The sequence below is a fragment of the Pristis pectinata genome, chromosome 22 (assembly GCF_009764475.1).
Source record: "Pristis pectinata isolate sPriPec2 chromosome 22, sPriPec2.1.pri, whole genome shotgun sequence".
Taxonomy (NCBI): domain Eukaryota; kingdom Metazoa; phylum Chordata; class Chondrichthyes; order Rhinopristiformes; family Pristidae; genus Pristis; species Pristis pectinata.
Genome location: NC_067426.1, coordinates 32272749 through 32289291, shown reverse-complemented (window position 1 = coordinate 32289291; position 16543 = coordinate 32272749). Strand labels below are relative to the sequence as shown.

The 16543-nt window shown below is 45.7% G+C and overlaps 1 protein-coding gene across 4 annotated transcripts in view; it reads left to right on the top strand.

The window, feature by feature from the left end:
- map7d1a (MAP7 domain containing 1a) overlaps nucleotides 1-16543 on the top strand; it is a 208339-nt gene that overhangs the window by 141624 nt on the left and 50172 nt on the right. For 2 of the 4 annotated variants that reach the window (XM_052036587.1, XM_052036589.1), the window contains exons 3-6: nucleotides 1595-1663; nucleotides 7514-7677; nucleotides 8714-8828; nucleotides 15544-15654. In XM_052036587.1, the coding sequence (XP_051892547.1) occupies nucleotides 1595-1663; nucleotides 7514-7677; nucleotides 8714-8828; nucleotides 15544-15654 (459 nt within the window). The remainder of the gene's footprint in view (nucleotides 1-1594; nucleotides 1664-7513; nucleotides 7678-8713; nucleotides 8829-15543; nucleotides 15655-16543) is intronic. The other 2 variants (XM_052036588.1, XM_052036590.1) reach the window with 1 other exon arrangement.

The following is a 16543-nucleotide window of genomic DNA, read 5'->3' as shown; positions in this document are numbered from 1 at the left end:
CATCCCTGATCTCAACTATCAATTCCTTGCACATCTCTCTCTCCTTCAAAAACATTAAAAATGTCAGCTACAGGTTTTTGGCATCTTCCAAGGCAGTGTTCCATGGATTTTTGTTTTTGATTTAATCCAAGTGAGGAGGAATAAATACCGTGGAAACAAGTTGTTTGGCCCAACCAGTTGGTTGTGGTGTTAATTCTCGCACCGTTCTCTTCTCATTCCACCTCAGCTCAGCACCTGCACACCCATTCCTGCTCTTTTTTTCTGCACATCAGTCTAATTTATTTTTGAAAGAATTTTGGAAAAGAAATGTCATCATATTTTCCAAATGAGTTTATTATAAATATAAGGAAGTGCTACAGAGAGCAGCACAGTGGTGCCACTGTTAGTGGCAATGCGACAAATTGCCAGGTACTCTGGTTCAATCCTGACCTCGGGTGCTGCTTGTATGGAACTTGGACGTTCTAGTGACAATGTGGGTTTTCACCCTCATGCCAAGGTGTGCTAGTAGATCAATTAGTGACTGTAAATCACATCTTACTGTAGGTACAAGAACCAAGGGAAGGTGATGAAATAAGGAGAGAGCAAATGAGACTCATGGGATTGTTCCCTTGAGAGCCAGCGTGGATCTGGGGGCTGAGTGGCCTCTTTCCTTGTCAAAGTAAATAAAAAAAAGAAGCATTAATCGGCTACACAGGCACTTGACCCTGGTCAACTTTGGTATTGGTATTGGTTCATTATCGTCACTTGTATCGAGGTACAGTGAAAAACTTGTCTTGCATGCCGATCGTACAGGTCAATTCATTAGTGCATTGAGGTAGACAAGGTGAAAACAATACAGAGTAAAGTGTCACAGCTACAGGGAAGTGTATTGCAGGCAGACAATAAGGTGTAAGGTCAAAAAGGTAGATTATGAGGTCAAGAGTCCATCTCATCGTATAAGGGAACCGTTCAATGGTCTTATCACCGTGGGATAGAAGCTGTCCTTGAGCCTGGTGGTACATGCCCTCAGGCTCCTGTATCTTCTGCCTGATGGGAGAGGGGAGAAAAGAGAATGTCCCGGGTGGGTGTGGTCTTTGATTATGCTGGCTGCTTCACCAAGGCAACGAGAGGTAAAGACAGAGTTCAAGGAGGAGAGGCTGGTTTGCATGATGCGAAATCAGAATGTGATTGCTCCTGTAGTCTTTTCCACTGACGTCCCAGGTTCTTAAATATCCATCTTTCTCAGCTTTAAATATATTCAGTGACAGAACATCCACAACTGTCAGAGGTCGATAATCTGGGATACAGCCAGACATAATGGGATAACTGTAGCACGGTTGAATGGAAATTGGTGGCTTTGGACCTGTGGTTCCCAAACTCTCCAGCTCTGGGGGTGGTGAGAAGTGGGAACGACCTTCATCTTCTGTCTTTCATGGAGTGGTGGAAGGTGAAGCAGTTGGCCCTTTGGTGTTTTGTTGTCCAGCATTCTCTTGCTCTGACTCTTCTCACTCAATCCAAACCAATCGTCCCCCCACCCCCCACCCATGAGCTGCCTGCCAATGTGTTAGGCACAATGGGACTGTTGTAATTCTTCTCTCTCTTGTTCTGCTTCCAGATGCTCTGAAGGTGGAGGAGAGGCAGCGTCTCGCGAGGCAGCGCAGGGAGGAACGGGCAAAAACTCTCGGTAAGAATTGGAATCTGAACACTGTTCTGATCTGTCAGAAGTAACCTGAGATTTCACAGGACAGAGTTTCAGTGTTGAGACCGTCATAAGTTCGAATGGGTTAATTTTTATGTGTGGAGTTTGCACATTGTCCCTGTGACCATGTGGGTTTCCTTCGGGTGCTCCGGATCCCTCTGACGTCCCATTGATATATGGGTTGGTCGGTTAGTCAGCCACCATAACTTACCCCTAGTGTATAGGTGAATGGTAGAACCTGGGGGAAGTTGATGGGAATGTGGGGAGAGTGTGTTCCAGGGGAAAATTAGTAGGTGAAAGGAATTGGTCTGTGAGCCAACATAATCTCAATGGTCCCAAAGGCCTTTTATGTTGTAAGGAAATATGGAAATAATGTGGATTTATTTCAGTGTCAAAATAGTGCTGTAGGCATCCTCATTATCAGATTATGTTGTTTAAGCAAAATTCAAATCAGCAAGTGTAAAAGATCAAAGGAATTATGATGGTGATTGTTTAATTTAAAAGATGTGGTGACTGGTGATGATGCCTATCAGGTTATCCAATGAATAGTGCTCAAAGTAACGATCCCTCCAACCCCACCAGGTTCAGTGGGTGGAGACCTTTGGAGTCCGAGCATCGTGTGAGCCTCACCAACAGTACTGACCGCTGCACTCACAAATGAAAAGTCAGCAGAATCAAATTTATTATCACATTCGACATATGATGTGAAATTTGATGTTTTGCGGTGGCAGCAGCACAGTGCAAAGGCATAAAATCTATAAATTACAAAACTAAATAAAGTGCTAAAAAAGAAAGGAATAATGAGGTGGTGCTCATGGACCATTCAGAAATTCGATGGTGAAGGGTAAGAAGCTGTTCCTGAAACATTGAGTTTTAGGAACATTGAGGTACAGGAGTCTTCAGGCTCCTGTACCTCCTCCCCTATGGTAGTAATGAGAAGAGGGCATGTCCCGGATGGTGAGGGTCCTTAATGATGGATGCTGCCTTCTTGAGGCACCACCTCTTGAAGATGTCCTTGATGGTGGGGAGGGTTGTGTCTGTGATGGAGCTGGCTGAGCCTACAACCCTCTGCAGCCTCTTTTGATCCCGTGTACTATGTCTTTCAAAGCTGAATGTTGCTCAGCCATTGCTTCTGCTGGCTCCAGGAACAGGTCTACCTGCTTGGAGTAGCTGTGGGGTCAACGTGTTGCAAGTGGCTGCAGGGCAGCTCGGGATATTGAAGGCCAGAATGACAGATCAGCATAGAAGTAGCAGGTACTTTGCTGTTTAAACCCAACAGGAGTATAATTCAATTCAAAGTGTCAAATGGTGGTAGGTGGTCCATGCACTGAAGACAGTTACAGGGAAAGGGAGAGGTCGAGGAGGAGAGGAATCATAAATTCTACCTTGCAAAAATATATGGTGCATGAGGAAAAGGTTCGGACTAATTAGGGACAGGTAATAAATGTTGGTATGCCAGAAAGAATAAATATAAAAAAAACTATCATAGAAACCATTTAATTTTCGAGGTGGTGAGGATGTTGATGGGGTGACTGTATGATCGAGGCTGAGGAAATGATGAAAGAAATTAGTTTTACCCCTAGAGCAGCTATCAGCCTTAAAACTTAATTCTGGGTTGAAGAAATGTTGCAGGACTACATTAACTTTTGACTTCTTACCACACAACTTAACATTCAGCTCCTAATTTCTTTGCACAGTTCATCACTAGTGAATATTTTATCAGCTTGGTAGACAGCAGGCTGCACTTCATGAATTTTTTACTTGATTTCCATCACCACATGAAGCTGAAGACATCATTAGGCAACAAGAACTAATTAAAAAGTACATTTTCATAATATGAAACAGCTTTCAAAGGGCTTTGTGCAGGCTATTAGAACAGAACATAGAACAGTAAAGCACAGGACAGGCCCTTCATTCCACGATTACATTAGTAGATGTTGAGTAAACCTTTCAAAGTTCTTCATTGATCATGGGGGACAGAGCTTCTTACTTTCTTAACCCCAGTTTAAGCCAGAGCCCTATTGCTGGTACATGGATTACTCTACCCCATATCCAGCGGAATGAGTGAGTGGCATTGTCTCAAAGCACAGAACTCACCTCCAACATTGCACCATAGAATAAGAAGCTTTTAGTAGGTTAGATAAGCATTGACGAATGGGTCAGGGCGTGGAGAAGAGGGAACTAACTGAAAATTCATAGAGAGATTCAGCACAGAGACAGGCCCTTCGGCCCAGTGAGTCCATGTTGACTATCAACCACCCATTCACAATAACCCTACATTAATCCCAATATTTTATTCTCCCCACATGCCCATCAACTCCCACCCCTGAGATTCTACCACTCACTTGCACACTAGGAGCAATTTACAGTGACCAATTAACTTGCTGACCCATACATCTTTGGGATGTGGGAGTAAACCGGAGCACCCAGAGGAAACTCACCCAGTCACAAGGAGAACATGCAAACTCCACACAGACAGCCCCTGAAGTCAGGATTGAACCCGGATCTCTGGCCCTGTGAGGCTGTGGCTCTCCTGGCTACACCATTGTCGCCCCAAATTCAGTCTGGGATCTTGCTTGCAGCCAGCCCACAGCCTGTTCTCTTTCACATTATATAAGGGGCTCTTTCCTTCCTACTCACAAGGTACCTTCAGCAAGGCACAGCACTGTATTGATGAAACATGACAATAGAGAGGGAGCTCTGAATCACATCCATGCTGGAAGTGCCCACAAGATGATGATGATGATGATATGTCTTTATTGGTCACTTGTACATCGAAACACACAGTGAAGTGCATCTTTTGCGTAGAGTGTTCTGGGGCAGCCCGCAAGTGTCGCCACGCTTCCGGCGCCAACATAGCATGCCCACAACTTCCTAACCCGTATGTCTTTGGAATGTGGGAGGAAACTGGAGCACCCGGAGGAAACCCACGCAGACACTGGGAGAACGTACAAACTCCTTACAGTAAGCGGCGGGAATTGTACCCGGGTCGCTGGCGCTGTAATAGCATTACGCTAACTGCTACAGTACCGTGCCAGTACCTAAGCCCAGAGTTATAACTCATTAAACATTTGTCTCTCATGTTTGGCACTGAGGGAAAAAAAATCATGAATCGGAATGCAGTAAGTTTTTATTAACTACTGGTGTAGAGTGAGGGGGCCAGTGTCTGTTAAGGGTTAAGTGGTGACTTGTTCAAGTGGTGTGGTGGGATTTGACGGTCATTGAAGTGGCCTTAAAATGTTGATGATGTGACGGAACGAAGTGGGGCATGTAATTAGATTGGAGTAAGAAGGAGGTTTGTTGCTCAGCAGTGCGCTCTGTACCGAGGTAGACACTGCTTGTTATACACTATTGTCCTTGGAAAGGGCAGGAGTTGATTGCTCCCTCGGCCTATGCTGGGAACATACTTGCCTGAGACCTGTGCACATGTCCAAATGTATCAAAACCAGAGTGAGTGCTGCACTGTCAGTTAACGTCTTTTCAAACCTTTAAGGCAGACCTTACAAATCCCATGGGAATGTAGGAGTTAGCAAAGTCAAACAACAAGTAACCAGATTCTCCATTGTAATGATAATAGTCACAGGGCAAATGTTGACAGGTCTCTGGGACAGTTGCGCGCCCATCTTTGATTCCTCCTCCGGACAGATAGGACTTCCAATAGATGGCCATTCCTTAGTCCCACACCAAACTATCGGATGGTGAGGCAGGAGAAAGATAAGAGCATTGGACCACTGGACTGGAAGATCGAGAGAAAAAAATGACTGGTGGATAGCTTAATGGATTGGAGCGTCTAGGCTGAGCAAGTGATTTATTTGTGTTAGTCTCACTCTGAACCAAAATATCTTCAGTGAGACACATCCCCTCAGGGGAAACTCTCATCCAGTTCATTATCAAAGACATTCTCTCAGTCAATTACCCAGATGATTAAAACTAGTCAGCCATTTGTGAATGCTTATTAGAATCATGAAGTTGTTTCCTTTCTGTGGCTGATTCTAAGAATCCTTTAAGCATTGGATGGGGACAAGAATCTAAATAACTTTTTGCAGTTGACGAGGATTTGAACCCGTGTCACATTACAAGCAGCTGGCAGCTGTGTCTATATTTCAGGAGTAATTCACTACTTAGGAAGTTCTTCAGAAATGCTCGTTTGTTCATTCCCTTTTTCTAAGCCCTAAGCTGCCAGTGAGATTGTCACCAAGGAGAGTCCAGTCCCCGACCCAGTAAATGGGCCGATAGTTGCCTACTCCTCACCTCCACCAATCAATGATTTTCGTCAGTTCTTCTCTTCCCATGCCTCCCTCACCCCCTGCCACCCAAAGCCACCTTCACCTTCCACCTATCAAACAAGTGCTGGGATATACAGAGCAAGAGTCCACATGTAGTCCATTCAGCCTCTCAAACCTGTCCTATCATTGAATGAGATCACAGCTGATCTTTATCTTGACTCCGTCAATATGCTGTTGTTCCGTACCCTGCAAAAGTCTCCAGTCATGTGGCCTGAGAGCTTTGGCTGGCTTCCAGCATCCACTGTGCTGTAGGCTTCCATGTGCCTGGTAAATCAGGCGTGCAACCCTGGTCTTTTCAGTGCTCTGTAATTGTTCTTCCCCGAATGAAGCCAGAAGTCAACAATTTCTGGATCATTTTATATAACTCAGACACTCGTGACTCTGGCACGATTTCCACAGAAAGGACGAGTGCGCGGTCCCTTGCAGAGGAACATGGGCCTCATTGTCCTGGGGTGCTTGTCACCAGCTACTCCCAAGAGAACGTGGAACTACCCCTGCTGTGTATAACTGGGAAGCCTATAATGTAAATGAAGTACTTGCTTACGTCCCTTTACTGCTCCGGGATTGTTCCCACCCAGGGCTTGTGACAGATCTGCCAAGCTTGGTCATGGTTGCATAACATATGATGCAGTGGGTCAACAAACAAACCAGTCACTGGCTCACCACATCGCCACCATTCTGGGTGCACTGGCGCGGTGTGGAGTGTGTCACTGCGTTACCGTTTACTGTGCCTCTCACGACGTTATGCAGGGCTCCTGCAACTTCCAGCCGGTGGCATCTGTTCCTTTAAGGAAACCATGAGTTTAGTCCACGCAAGGGTGATTGATGGTTTCACTTCCTTTGCTGCAAATTCCTGTGTCTCACACCCTGTAATCTGGGATTCCCACAAACTAAACCGGTCAGCGGGAGGGAAGGAAGTGATCTAGGCAGTTTCATGTGGTTCTCAAATGATGAATCCTTGTTGCTCACGTTTCTCATTTTCATCTTTTCCTCTCGCACTCTGTGCCTTCCTCCTTCGCCCCTCCTCTTCCTCTGTTGCTCGTTTCCTCTGCTCTTTCCTCCTTCTCCACCTCTCTCTTCCATGGTCATGTCTTCCCTCCCATCCTCCATCTAACTTTGGTTTTCTTCCTCTCGTCCTTGCTTCTTTGTTTACCCTTTCTCGCTTCATTGTGCATTTCCTGTTTCCCCTCTTTCTTTTCTGCCCCCGTTTTTGCATTCTCTCCATCTCCCTCTCTCGATCTTTATCCCTGTCCACCTCTGATCCACTTTGGCTCTCACGCACTGTCTCCCTCACACACTCTCTCTGTTCCTCTCTCTCTCTGTATCTCTCACTCTTTCACTTTTCAACTACCTGCCTCTCTCTGTTTACCTGTCTTGCTCTCAATTATCTCTCTGTCCCCCTCTATCTTTCTCTGTTTAACTATCTCAATCTCTCTATCTCACTCATGTCTGTTCCCCTCCCTCTATTTCACTGTCTCCCCTCTCTTTTACCTATCTCACTCTACCTCTCTATCTGCCTCCATCTCTATCTATGCAATTAATCTCCCAGCTACTAAGAAATCAATATGGCTGGAAAGGGAAGAAAAGGCAAAGCTGCTTCGAGAGAAACAGATGGAAGATCGGAGGAAGAGGTTAGAGGAACAAAGGCTGAAAATAGAGAAGCGACGAGCCATACTGGAGGAACAGCAACGATTAAAGCTTCAGAAAAATAAGGTGTGTATCATTCCAGCTTTGCTGCAGGATTGGCTGTGTCTGGAAGGCCAGAAGTTGTAGGTACAGCTCCTCTCCTGGGAGAGGCTGAAGCCTGTGTTCAAACTGCAGCCTCCACTGACATTCAGATTGTAATTTGGTGAGGGTCACCATGGTTTGTCATGCTCCCTAGACAATTACCTCATCAACTTCCTTTTAAGAGATACAGCAGTGACCATTAGCAAGTCGCTGACTCCAGTATGTGAAGAAACTACAGCCTTACCGAGCCCTTTGTGTCAGCCTAAGTAGAAATGGCTGCTCTTCATTAACAAGGTTTGCAATTTGTGTGTAATTTGATTAATTGCTTCTAAGCGAATAGTGCAATTAAAATATAATTTTGAATATAATGAGATAAAACCAAATCATTTTACTTTCCTTCATTCAAATGGTTTTGGGGCAAGTTATTTATGATAATTGAACAAGCAGGCAGGAATAAAAACCGAGAATGCTGGAGATACTCAGCAGGTCAGGCAGCATCTGTGGAGAGAGAAACCGGGTTAATACTTCAGATAGATAACCTTTCGTCAGAACTAGAAAAGTGAGAAAACAGGTGAGTTTAAGGTGAATCTGAGATTTGCAGAGGGAATAGTCCCTATAGAAAATAGTCAGGGGAGGGGAGGGGGTTGGGCAGGAAGTCAACTTAACAACTCCGCATGAAGATGGCACTTCTGAAAATGCAGCAAGCCATTAATAGCGCATTGGAGCATCTGTCTAAGATTTTGTGCTCCAGACACAAGAATGCAATTTGCATCTCGAATTTCTGACTTGGGTAAGAGTGCTGCTAGTCATGCCACAAATGAAGCTCTGGTATGTGACATGATGAACAAGTAGAAGGTCTTGTCACTCATTGTTACAATTTCTTCATTGAAACAAAGCCAATAGTTTTTATTTTCTTGAAAGAATGGATGTGCATTTCCTAACCTTTGACAAGAGTTGGCAGCCCTCCCCGTTCCCAGGCACTCTCCTCAAATCAATTGTCTCACCAATTGTGTTTCTGCAGGAACGTTACGAAGCAGTGGTGCAGAGGTCAACCAAGAAAACCTGGGCCGAAATCCGTCAGCAGAGGTGGTCCTGGGCTGGAGCCCTCTCGCGTAGTCTGAGTGTGCATAAAGAGAGTGAGTTCATTTAATCGGGAGTCCAGACAAGTCCATGGGTGTTACATGGTTAACTCATGGCTCACTAGTTATATAAAATAACCTTTCCTACTATGGTGGTAAAAGTTCCAGTCCCTCATGGATTCCAATGTGTGTATTGAGAACTGGTTCAGGTGTAAACATATAATCTTTTTGGTGGTGTAGATTTGAGTCTCTGAGTGTGAGTCTGTACATGCACGTGTGTGTGTTTGTACATAGAAATTGCTGTACACTGTTTGATAGTCAGGACTGTGAATTGCTAGCAACCAATGGGGTGGATGTTCTTGTGTGGCTCTCCTTGTCCATTGCAGAGAGATCAGGAGCTGGGAATGGAAATTGTCCCTATTTTTGTTCTGTTGCCCAGTTCACATTGTGCAGCATTGGAGAGCATTGTTGTATTCTCTTTGACAATAATTATTGTAAATATTTACATAGCGTGTTATAATCTTCTGGTACTTTACAGAAGTAGCAGAGATAGGGGAGGTGACTGGACGATCAGTTTAGAGGAGGCTTCAAGAAAGCTTGTTGAGGTGAAGGTGTTTGGGGTTGGTGTTTGAAGGACATGCTATCTGCTTAGCCACAAATGCATGCAAACTCATTCTATCCAGTACAACTGTTGGCTGGAGACAGCCTCGATGTGGACTAAAGCTCCCTCTGTGTTTTATCATCTCGCTTTGCCTTATCTCAGGAGTTGGAACAGTCCCATGTACCACCAACAAAGAATACAACTTCCATTTCCTTTGTTCCAGATAGAGTTCAAATCCAGTTTAAAAAATAAAATGCAAATGGTGCCAACCGATCAAAACTATCCACTTGCCAAGTACTCCCAACACCTTCTATCTAAAATTATCAGCAGGAATTTAATTGCTAGAATTTGCTTTAATGGAGATGTAAAGCTTTTGACCATCGTTTTAACTGAAAGCTCTTTCTCTTTTCCTTCCTCCGCGACCCAGTAAGGTGAGTGACTCAGATTGTCCTCCCTCATTATTCTTCAGCAAGATTTTAAAGCTTGCTTGCAAAGACTGAATTTACTTCTATCGAAAGCTTGGTGAAGGTGAAGGAACTGTGGAGCCCTGCTCCCAAGCTCAACAGCAGTGGAGTGTTAATCCATATTTTTGATGAAATATTGATGAAGATCTATTTTAATCAGAAGGGAAGGATTTTAGACATTAAATTCCTGATCAGAAATAGTAAGGCTGTAGAACCTATAGACATATTTCAAAGAAAAGCTGTTAAGTATTTGAAAGGGAGAACTTCTTAAGATGTGGGAAAGGAGTGCGGTATGGCTCTAACTGGAGAGTTCTCTCTCTGAGAGCTGCCACGGACGCAATCACAGTTGTTCTTGTGTTTGGTTGCATTAATTGCCCAGACAAGGTGATAATTGGCCTTCCTTTGAGCTGTTGCAGTCCCTTGTAGAGCTGGTCACTGACACTGACAACATGCACCCAAATTAGTATGTGTGACCTGGAGATGTTGGTGTTCTGATGGACCCTCGGTGCTCTTGTGTCTCCTGATAAACCTGGTGAGGGGCGTATGTAAGTTAGATCTTTCTTGGACCAGTGGTAGGGAGGAAGGTACTTCCTACCTTTTTGCCAATAGGATATACCTCAGCAATTTTCCACACTGTTAGGTGTAGGTGGATAGGCACGGCTCAGCTACGGGAGCAGCTCAGTCTGCTGCGTTCTTCCTCACCTGTGATGTTGCCAGAGCCCATGTCTTTACTGGATCCTTTGCTCTCAGCCACTCTGACACAATGTCGACAGAGTTGGCTTGGAACTGGCATCAGATGTGAAAAGCAGACTTTGGGTGGAAGCTGTGTAGGTTCATCCACTCAGTACTTTTGGCTGAAGATATTTTAAGCCAGTTCATCCTCGGCCTTTGCATTACCTCCTGGGTGCTTGAGGATCAGGGTGCCTGCAGAACCGTTGTCTCCTTCTGACAGTCCAACTCATTCCTTGACCAGTTGCAGTTGTTCTAGAGAGATTTGCACAACCCTTCTGATTATGGGACCATGTTCTATCTGTGATCTGCTGTTTTGTTGTTCATTATGTACGGTGAAAAGCAGTCCTTCTGTTGGTAACCCACAGTCTTCTTCACAGACTAAATGCCTTCTTTATGAGCCGCTAAAATTGTTAACTTGGCTTGTCCAACACCGCAGCAATGCCCTACTGTACCTTCTCAGTGACGGTGAACCTTCAGGCCTGTGTGAGCGGTTGAATAGTTTCTTTCTGTGATGTAAACTTCAGTTTCTTCCCACTCAGCTGGAGATCAGCAGAAACCGACATACATGCATAACTGGGGATCCCGCCAATCCTTTAGTGAAATTACAGTGGTCGATCTGGAGGGTGTCCAAGGAAATTCCCAGCATCTGACTGTGATAAACAATGTCATGCTCCATTTATTTAAAACTTTGCCTCGTGGAAGTCAACACAAAACGGCAGAAAGCAGGCTGGAAACTCCCTGCATTTTCACTGTGATGATAACAACATGCACGATAAAGATACTCTAGTCATGTCCCCTCTGGCTCTATGTCCAAATATTCTAAGTGTGTGTCCCCGGTCACTGGTCCACCAATCAGAACAGCTTCTTGTTATTCATTCTACCAAAATGCGTCATAGCACCTTCATTGAATCTCCCTTTAACTCTGCTCTTAAGGGAAACCACAGTCTTGTCTTCACGTAACTGAAGCTCCTCTTATCGTGCTTCTAAATTCATTTGGCACTTCCTCCAAGGGTGTTGTGTCCTTCCTAAATTATAGTAACTAGAACAATCAGCCAAGCCGTAACCAGTAAATTAGAACTTACTTAATCCTAGGATTCTCTCTTGGTATTCATAAGGCCCAGGAACCCAGACTTTGAGTCTTATCCTCTTTTGATGTGAAGTATATCCATTTGCATCGCCCAAAAGTTTATGAAATGGGTAAAAATCCAGTAAAACCAGTGCTACGATGTTTTGCACACAAAATCACTCACTAAAATGGGCACTGTCCACTTCCCATTGGGAGCCACCTGTGTAGCTTGTATCTGCTGCGACGGTTCCATGTTCACCGATGGGTAGTGAGTTGGCGCATAGGGAACTCTCCTTGTGGGAGCACCAGTACAATGGCAGAACAGATTGCCATGGAGATGAGGGAAACTGCGAGGGAAGGAGGCCATGGTGTTCTCTTGTTATAGATCTGATCCAGTCCACCCTCTTGTTGTGAGTGGCCCCAAGCGACTGTGACTGAGGGGCCAGTGAGCGCAGCAGGCAAGGTAGAGGTGATTTACACAGAGGCTCCAATCAGTGTAGGGAGTGCCACTGAATCATTTCCCAACACTGACCATTGGAAATTTGGGCGGATGCAGTGTGCAGGACATCGGTATGACAGTGCAGACCTCTTAATTGTTCTGTTGTTCCTAACCCCTGCACGTGTTTTCCTATAAGTGAGCAGCAAAGCTTGTAGATCGTCCCCATAAGCTCTAGCCTGTGCTGGCAGTGGAGGAAATGCACTGTGTTACTTGTGACATCATTAGGTGTGAGACTATTGCTGGGCAAGCACCAGGTGTGCTAAGGTAAATCACCTACTAAGCGCTTGTGACCAGATTCCCATTGCCACCATTTGACTCAGAAGTAATCAATTGGACATTCTACCCAAGGTGAAACTGCTTTTGTGCAAGGTTTGTGTGTGCGCGTTTAGGCAAATGTGTTTGTGGTCTAGACTACGTGTGCTTTGTTAACATGTTTCCAAGGTGTGTTATCTTCTATTTCTATTTCTAACCCCACTTTAAAATTGTAGCATTAAGTTAGCCACAGAATGTTTGCCTGTGTCAGTCCTTGAGGAACAGGTGCTTTTGTTTTAGGTCAAGGATACTGAGGTCCCACTCATTTGGTCATGAGTGCAGGGTTTCGGCCTGAAACGTCGACTGTTTATTTCCCTTCATGGCTGCTGCCTGACCTGCTGAGTTCCTCCAGCGTTTTTTGTGTATTGCTCCAGATTCCAGCATCTACAGAATTTCTTGTATCTCCATGAATACATGATGCCTGCTTTGCTGAGGTTCCTTTGCCCCATGAATCAGGTGAGCTCTGGTACCGGATGAGGCTGTGCTGAAGATCCTATCACTTCCAGTGACATCCTTGAACCTGTCGTTGGCTTTGACCACAGAAGGTGTGGACTCTGCAGCTTTTTCGTTCCATTCTCTCACTGGCTGCAGTGCAACAGGTTGTGCAGCCACATGCAGGAGATGCCTTGGGAGTTCTTAACTAGCCATCATCCCACTTGACGTGTGGAGATATAACAGAAGCTCAAAAGGGAGGCCTGTAGGAAAAGATCTAATGTTTGTGGTGCCACTGGATTATGAAATGTAAGTGTATACTGACCCGGCTGGACTCCCTGCCCTATCCTGCTTCCTCTGCCCCACTACCTTAAGGATAGACCTGCTCTCAGCCATCTTCTTGTGGCTGGTTATAGACTGATAGGTGTGGAGGCTTGGGCACACATCCTCTTGGCCAGTGTAAACTTGGATTTGTTGAGGGGAGAGGATAGAAAGCAAAATAAGGATTATATCCAATGTGAGTCAAACTAGTGGTATGACATAATGTAATGTACCTGTGCTGGGTATAATGAGTTCCTTGTTCCATTGGTGGACATTAATAATGGGGGTAATCCATTCCACTGTCGGAAAGGGCCTGGTTCTCTCAGTGAAGAGGTGGGAAACTTAAGGGGCAAAGATTTAAGTTAATTAATAGAAGGATTGGAGGGGAGTTGAACAAAATAATTTCGCTCAGTGAATGACGAGGATATGGATCTCCCAGCGGATAAGCTGCAAGAGGAATCATCACATCTGAAAGTACCGGGATGATCGCTTCAAGATCTGTAACTGCAGAGCCTGTAAGAGCCTGAAGTCCATTCTTGGCCAGAATGGGCATAATGGGCCAAATGTCCTTCTCTGCTGTAAATTTCTGTGGGTCTGTGATGCTGCTGATGTATTTGGAATATTTTAGAAAACTGACATTGGAGAAGATGGTTTAATTGATCTTATGAAAGCTTAGAACAGAAACTAAAAACAGAAAGGATTATTCTAGGAATGAGGGCTGTGGGTTCATGAGGGAAGACTCGCTGTGGAGAGAAAATTGAGAGAGACAACAACCCAGATATTTAACATGTGGAGTGTCTGAGAGGCAACTGTAAGCTCTATTGGGACTGGGTTTATGAAGTCAGAGTTTGAAGAATAAGTGAAACGAAAGACTACAGGAACCTTTGATACAGTGCTTGAAGACTGGTCCAAGAAATGTTGACAGCTACAGAATAATTTTGTGTGTATATTTGATTGGATGTCGTGTTGAGGGTTATAATTATGGGAGAATGAAATGATTGTAATAGTAGAGTGGGGCAGTGTTGCAGAACATTGGCCTGGAAATTTTTCTGTGTTAAGTGGATGAAGTGCTGTGGGCCATTGCATATTACCTGTGAGGACCCTCCGGTGCAACGTTCTGTTGTGCCCTAGGCTCGTGGTGCCAGATGCAACACACAAGCTCTTCAGTAAAAAACAAACTGCTGGATCAACTCAGTGGGTCAGGCAGCATCTGTGGAGGTAAAGGGATAGTTGACATTTTGAGTCAAGACCCCCTTGACCCAAATCGTTGACAATCCCTTTGCCTTTATATATGTTGCCTGACCCACCGAATTCATCCAGCAGCTTGTTTCTTTGCTCCAGATTCCAGTATCTGCCGTTTCTTGCGTTCTCCACATCAGCTCTTCCCCGACTAACGCACATAAACGCCTTTCCACAACGGGGAATTGAGCAGAGGTTAGGGGCTGTGGGCCATATTTGCTGGGGGAGGGGTGGCTTGGGGGAAGATGCCCCCCTGGTAAGTGTGGACTACTGGGGCATCAGTTAAGGTTGGGGGGTAGGGATCAGGGCCTCGCTCACAGTGGACAGCCTCTCCCCTGTATAAGGAGTACTAGAGTCAGATTGGAGTGACGGGAGGAGGGGGTGGTCCACGGCAGAAATGTGGTGGGGGCGAGGTGTGGGCTGTGGTGATTGAGACCCACAGCAAGAGGCAAGTTCTGAGCTGAAATAGCACTGACCTGCACCAAGCCCCAGACTCCTGCGAAGGTAGTTCTTGCCTCCAGTCATTGTGAAGGGGCACGTGCAATTGAATTTCCAGGATGTGGTGTCCAAACTTGCATTGTGCACCCTCGGATACAAGCCCAGCCTCCTGCACGTTTCTGTATCTCACACCCACAGAGGACCCGATGACACTTTGTTCAGACTTTATTGAAGATTCTTTAGGTAGCAAATCACATTCAGCTTTTCAAACTCCAATTCCTCTTTGAGAGGAAGACAGTGCCATTATATTGGAAGGTAGAAGTCCAGAGCTGAATTGGGCTGAAGCTGGGATTGACTAAATGTCCCAGATTTGACTGGGGGTTGGGGAGATGGGGTGGGGTTTAAGCGACTGCTGGTGGAGATTGTGTTGGCAAATGGTGGGGGGGCTTTGATTGCTCAAACAATATTTGCTTAGCCTGTTATATCCTTGAATTAATGGCACCAAATTCTCCCCCCCCCCCACCACCCCCCCCCCCACTCCACAAAGCCCTCCCACCCACCCCATTCCTCCTCCAAGCAGCTGAAGTCCACCTGGAGCTGGTGAGTGGAGGAAGCCTCAGCTGTATTTATCTCTCTTCTTTTCTGTCTGTCTCTCCATTCTCTTCCAGGGCCAGAGGGCTGCTCTTTATCGGCTGTCAATCTGCCCAAACATGTGGATTCCATCCTAAACAAAAGGCTCTCCAAATCCTCAGCCACGCTCTGGAACTCCCCCAGCAGAAGTACGGAATCTTTCATTGTCCCATTTTCCACCCCACCCCCCCAACTCCTTTAGATCCTACACACCCTAGTCACCTTCAGGGCTGTTAACTTTCCCACTTGAGGTTTGGAATTGCCTTGGAAAAAAAGATATGCAGGCTGCCGTGATTTAATGGAGCAGTGTTGCGTAATTTTTGGTGTTTTACAGCATCTCGCCTGCTGAAAAAGAGTTCCAAACTGACAGCCCCTTTAAGAAATATTCTGCTGGGTAGCGTGCCAGAAACCCACGCTGCCTTCTGCTCCACAGACCACTTTGATCACTATCCCTTACGTGGCAGCCTGATGAAAATTAACAGCCCTGTGTCTCCCTCTGCTTGTCTGCTGTGTAGTGTGCAGGGTTAGAAACACATGTGGCTCCCTGCTGGCTGAGATGTAGTGGCTTTACCAGGCAGCAGAGACTCCTGCTGGTGGGGCAGGGGTGGCGTGGGGGGGAATTGGGGGGAGGGTGGGGGACGCAAAGTTTGCGCATCTGCTGACCTGGTTGCATGAGCTTATTGCCAAGCAGAGGGAGCTGGAACTGCTGACGTTGTTGGGAGCTGGCACCGGGGACAGTGGCAAGGGAGATGATGGAGAGTGGACGTGGGGGGCTGCTGATGCCACAGTTTAATCACCACCAGCCCATTTCTCCTTGTGATTTGATTGGGGGGGGGTGGGATTCATGCTGAATGAAGGAAGGATGGTAGAATGAGGAATGCTGGCTTGTAGTGGAGTACGGCTGTGGGACAAGGGAACGTGACCACCCCCCAACGGGATCCTGCGTCCCTTGGGCAAAATGCACGCAACTTGTGCAAAAGCAGAAGTTTACGTTTTTCAAAATATTCTGCTTATTTTTCTTGGTTCACTTGCTGAGGT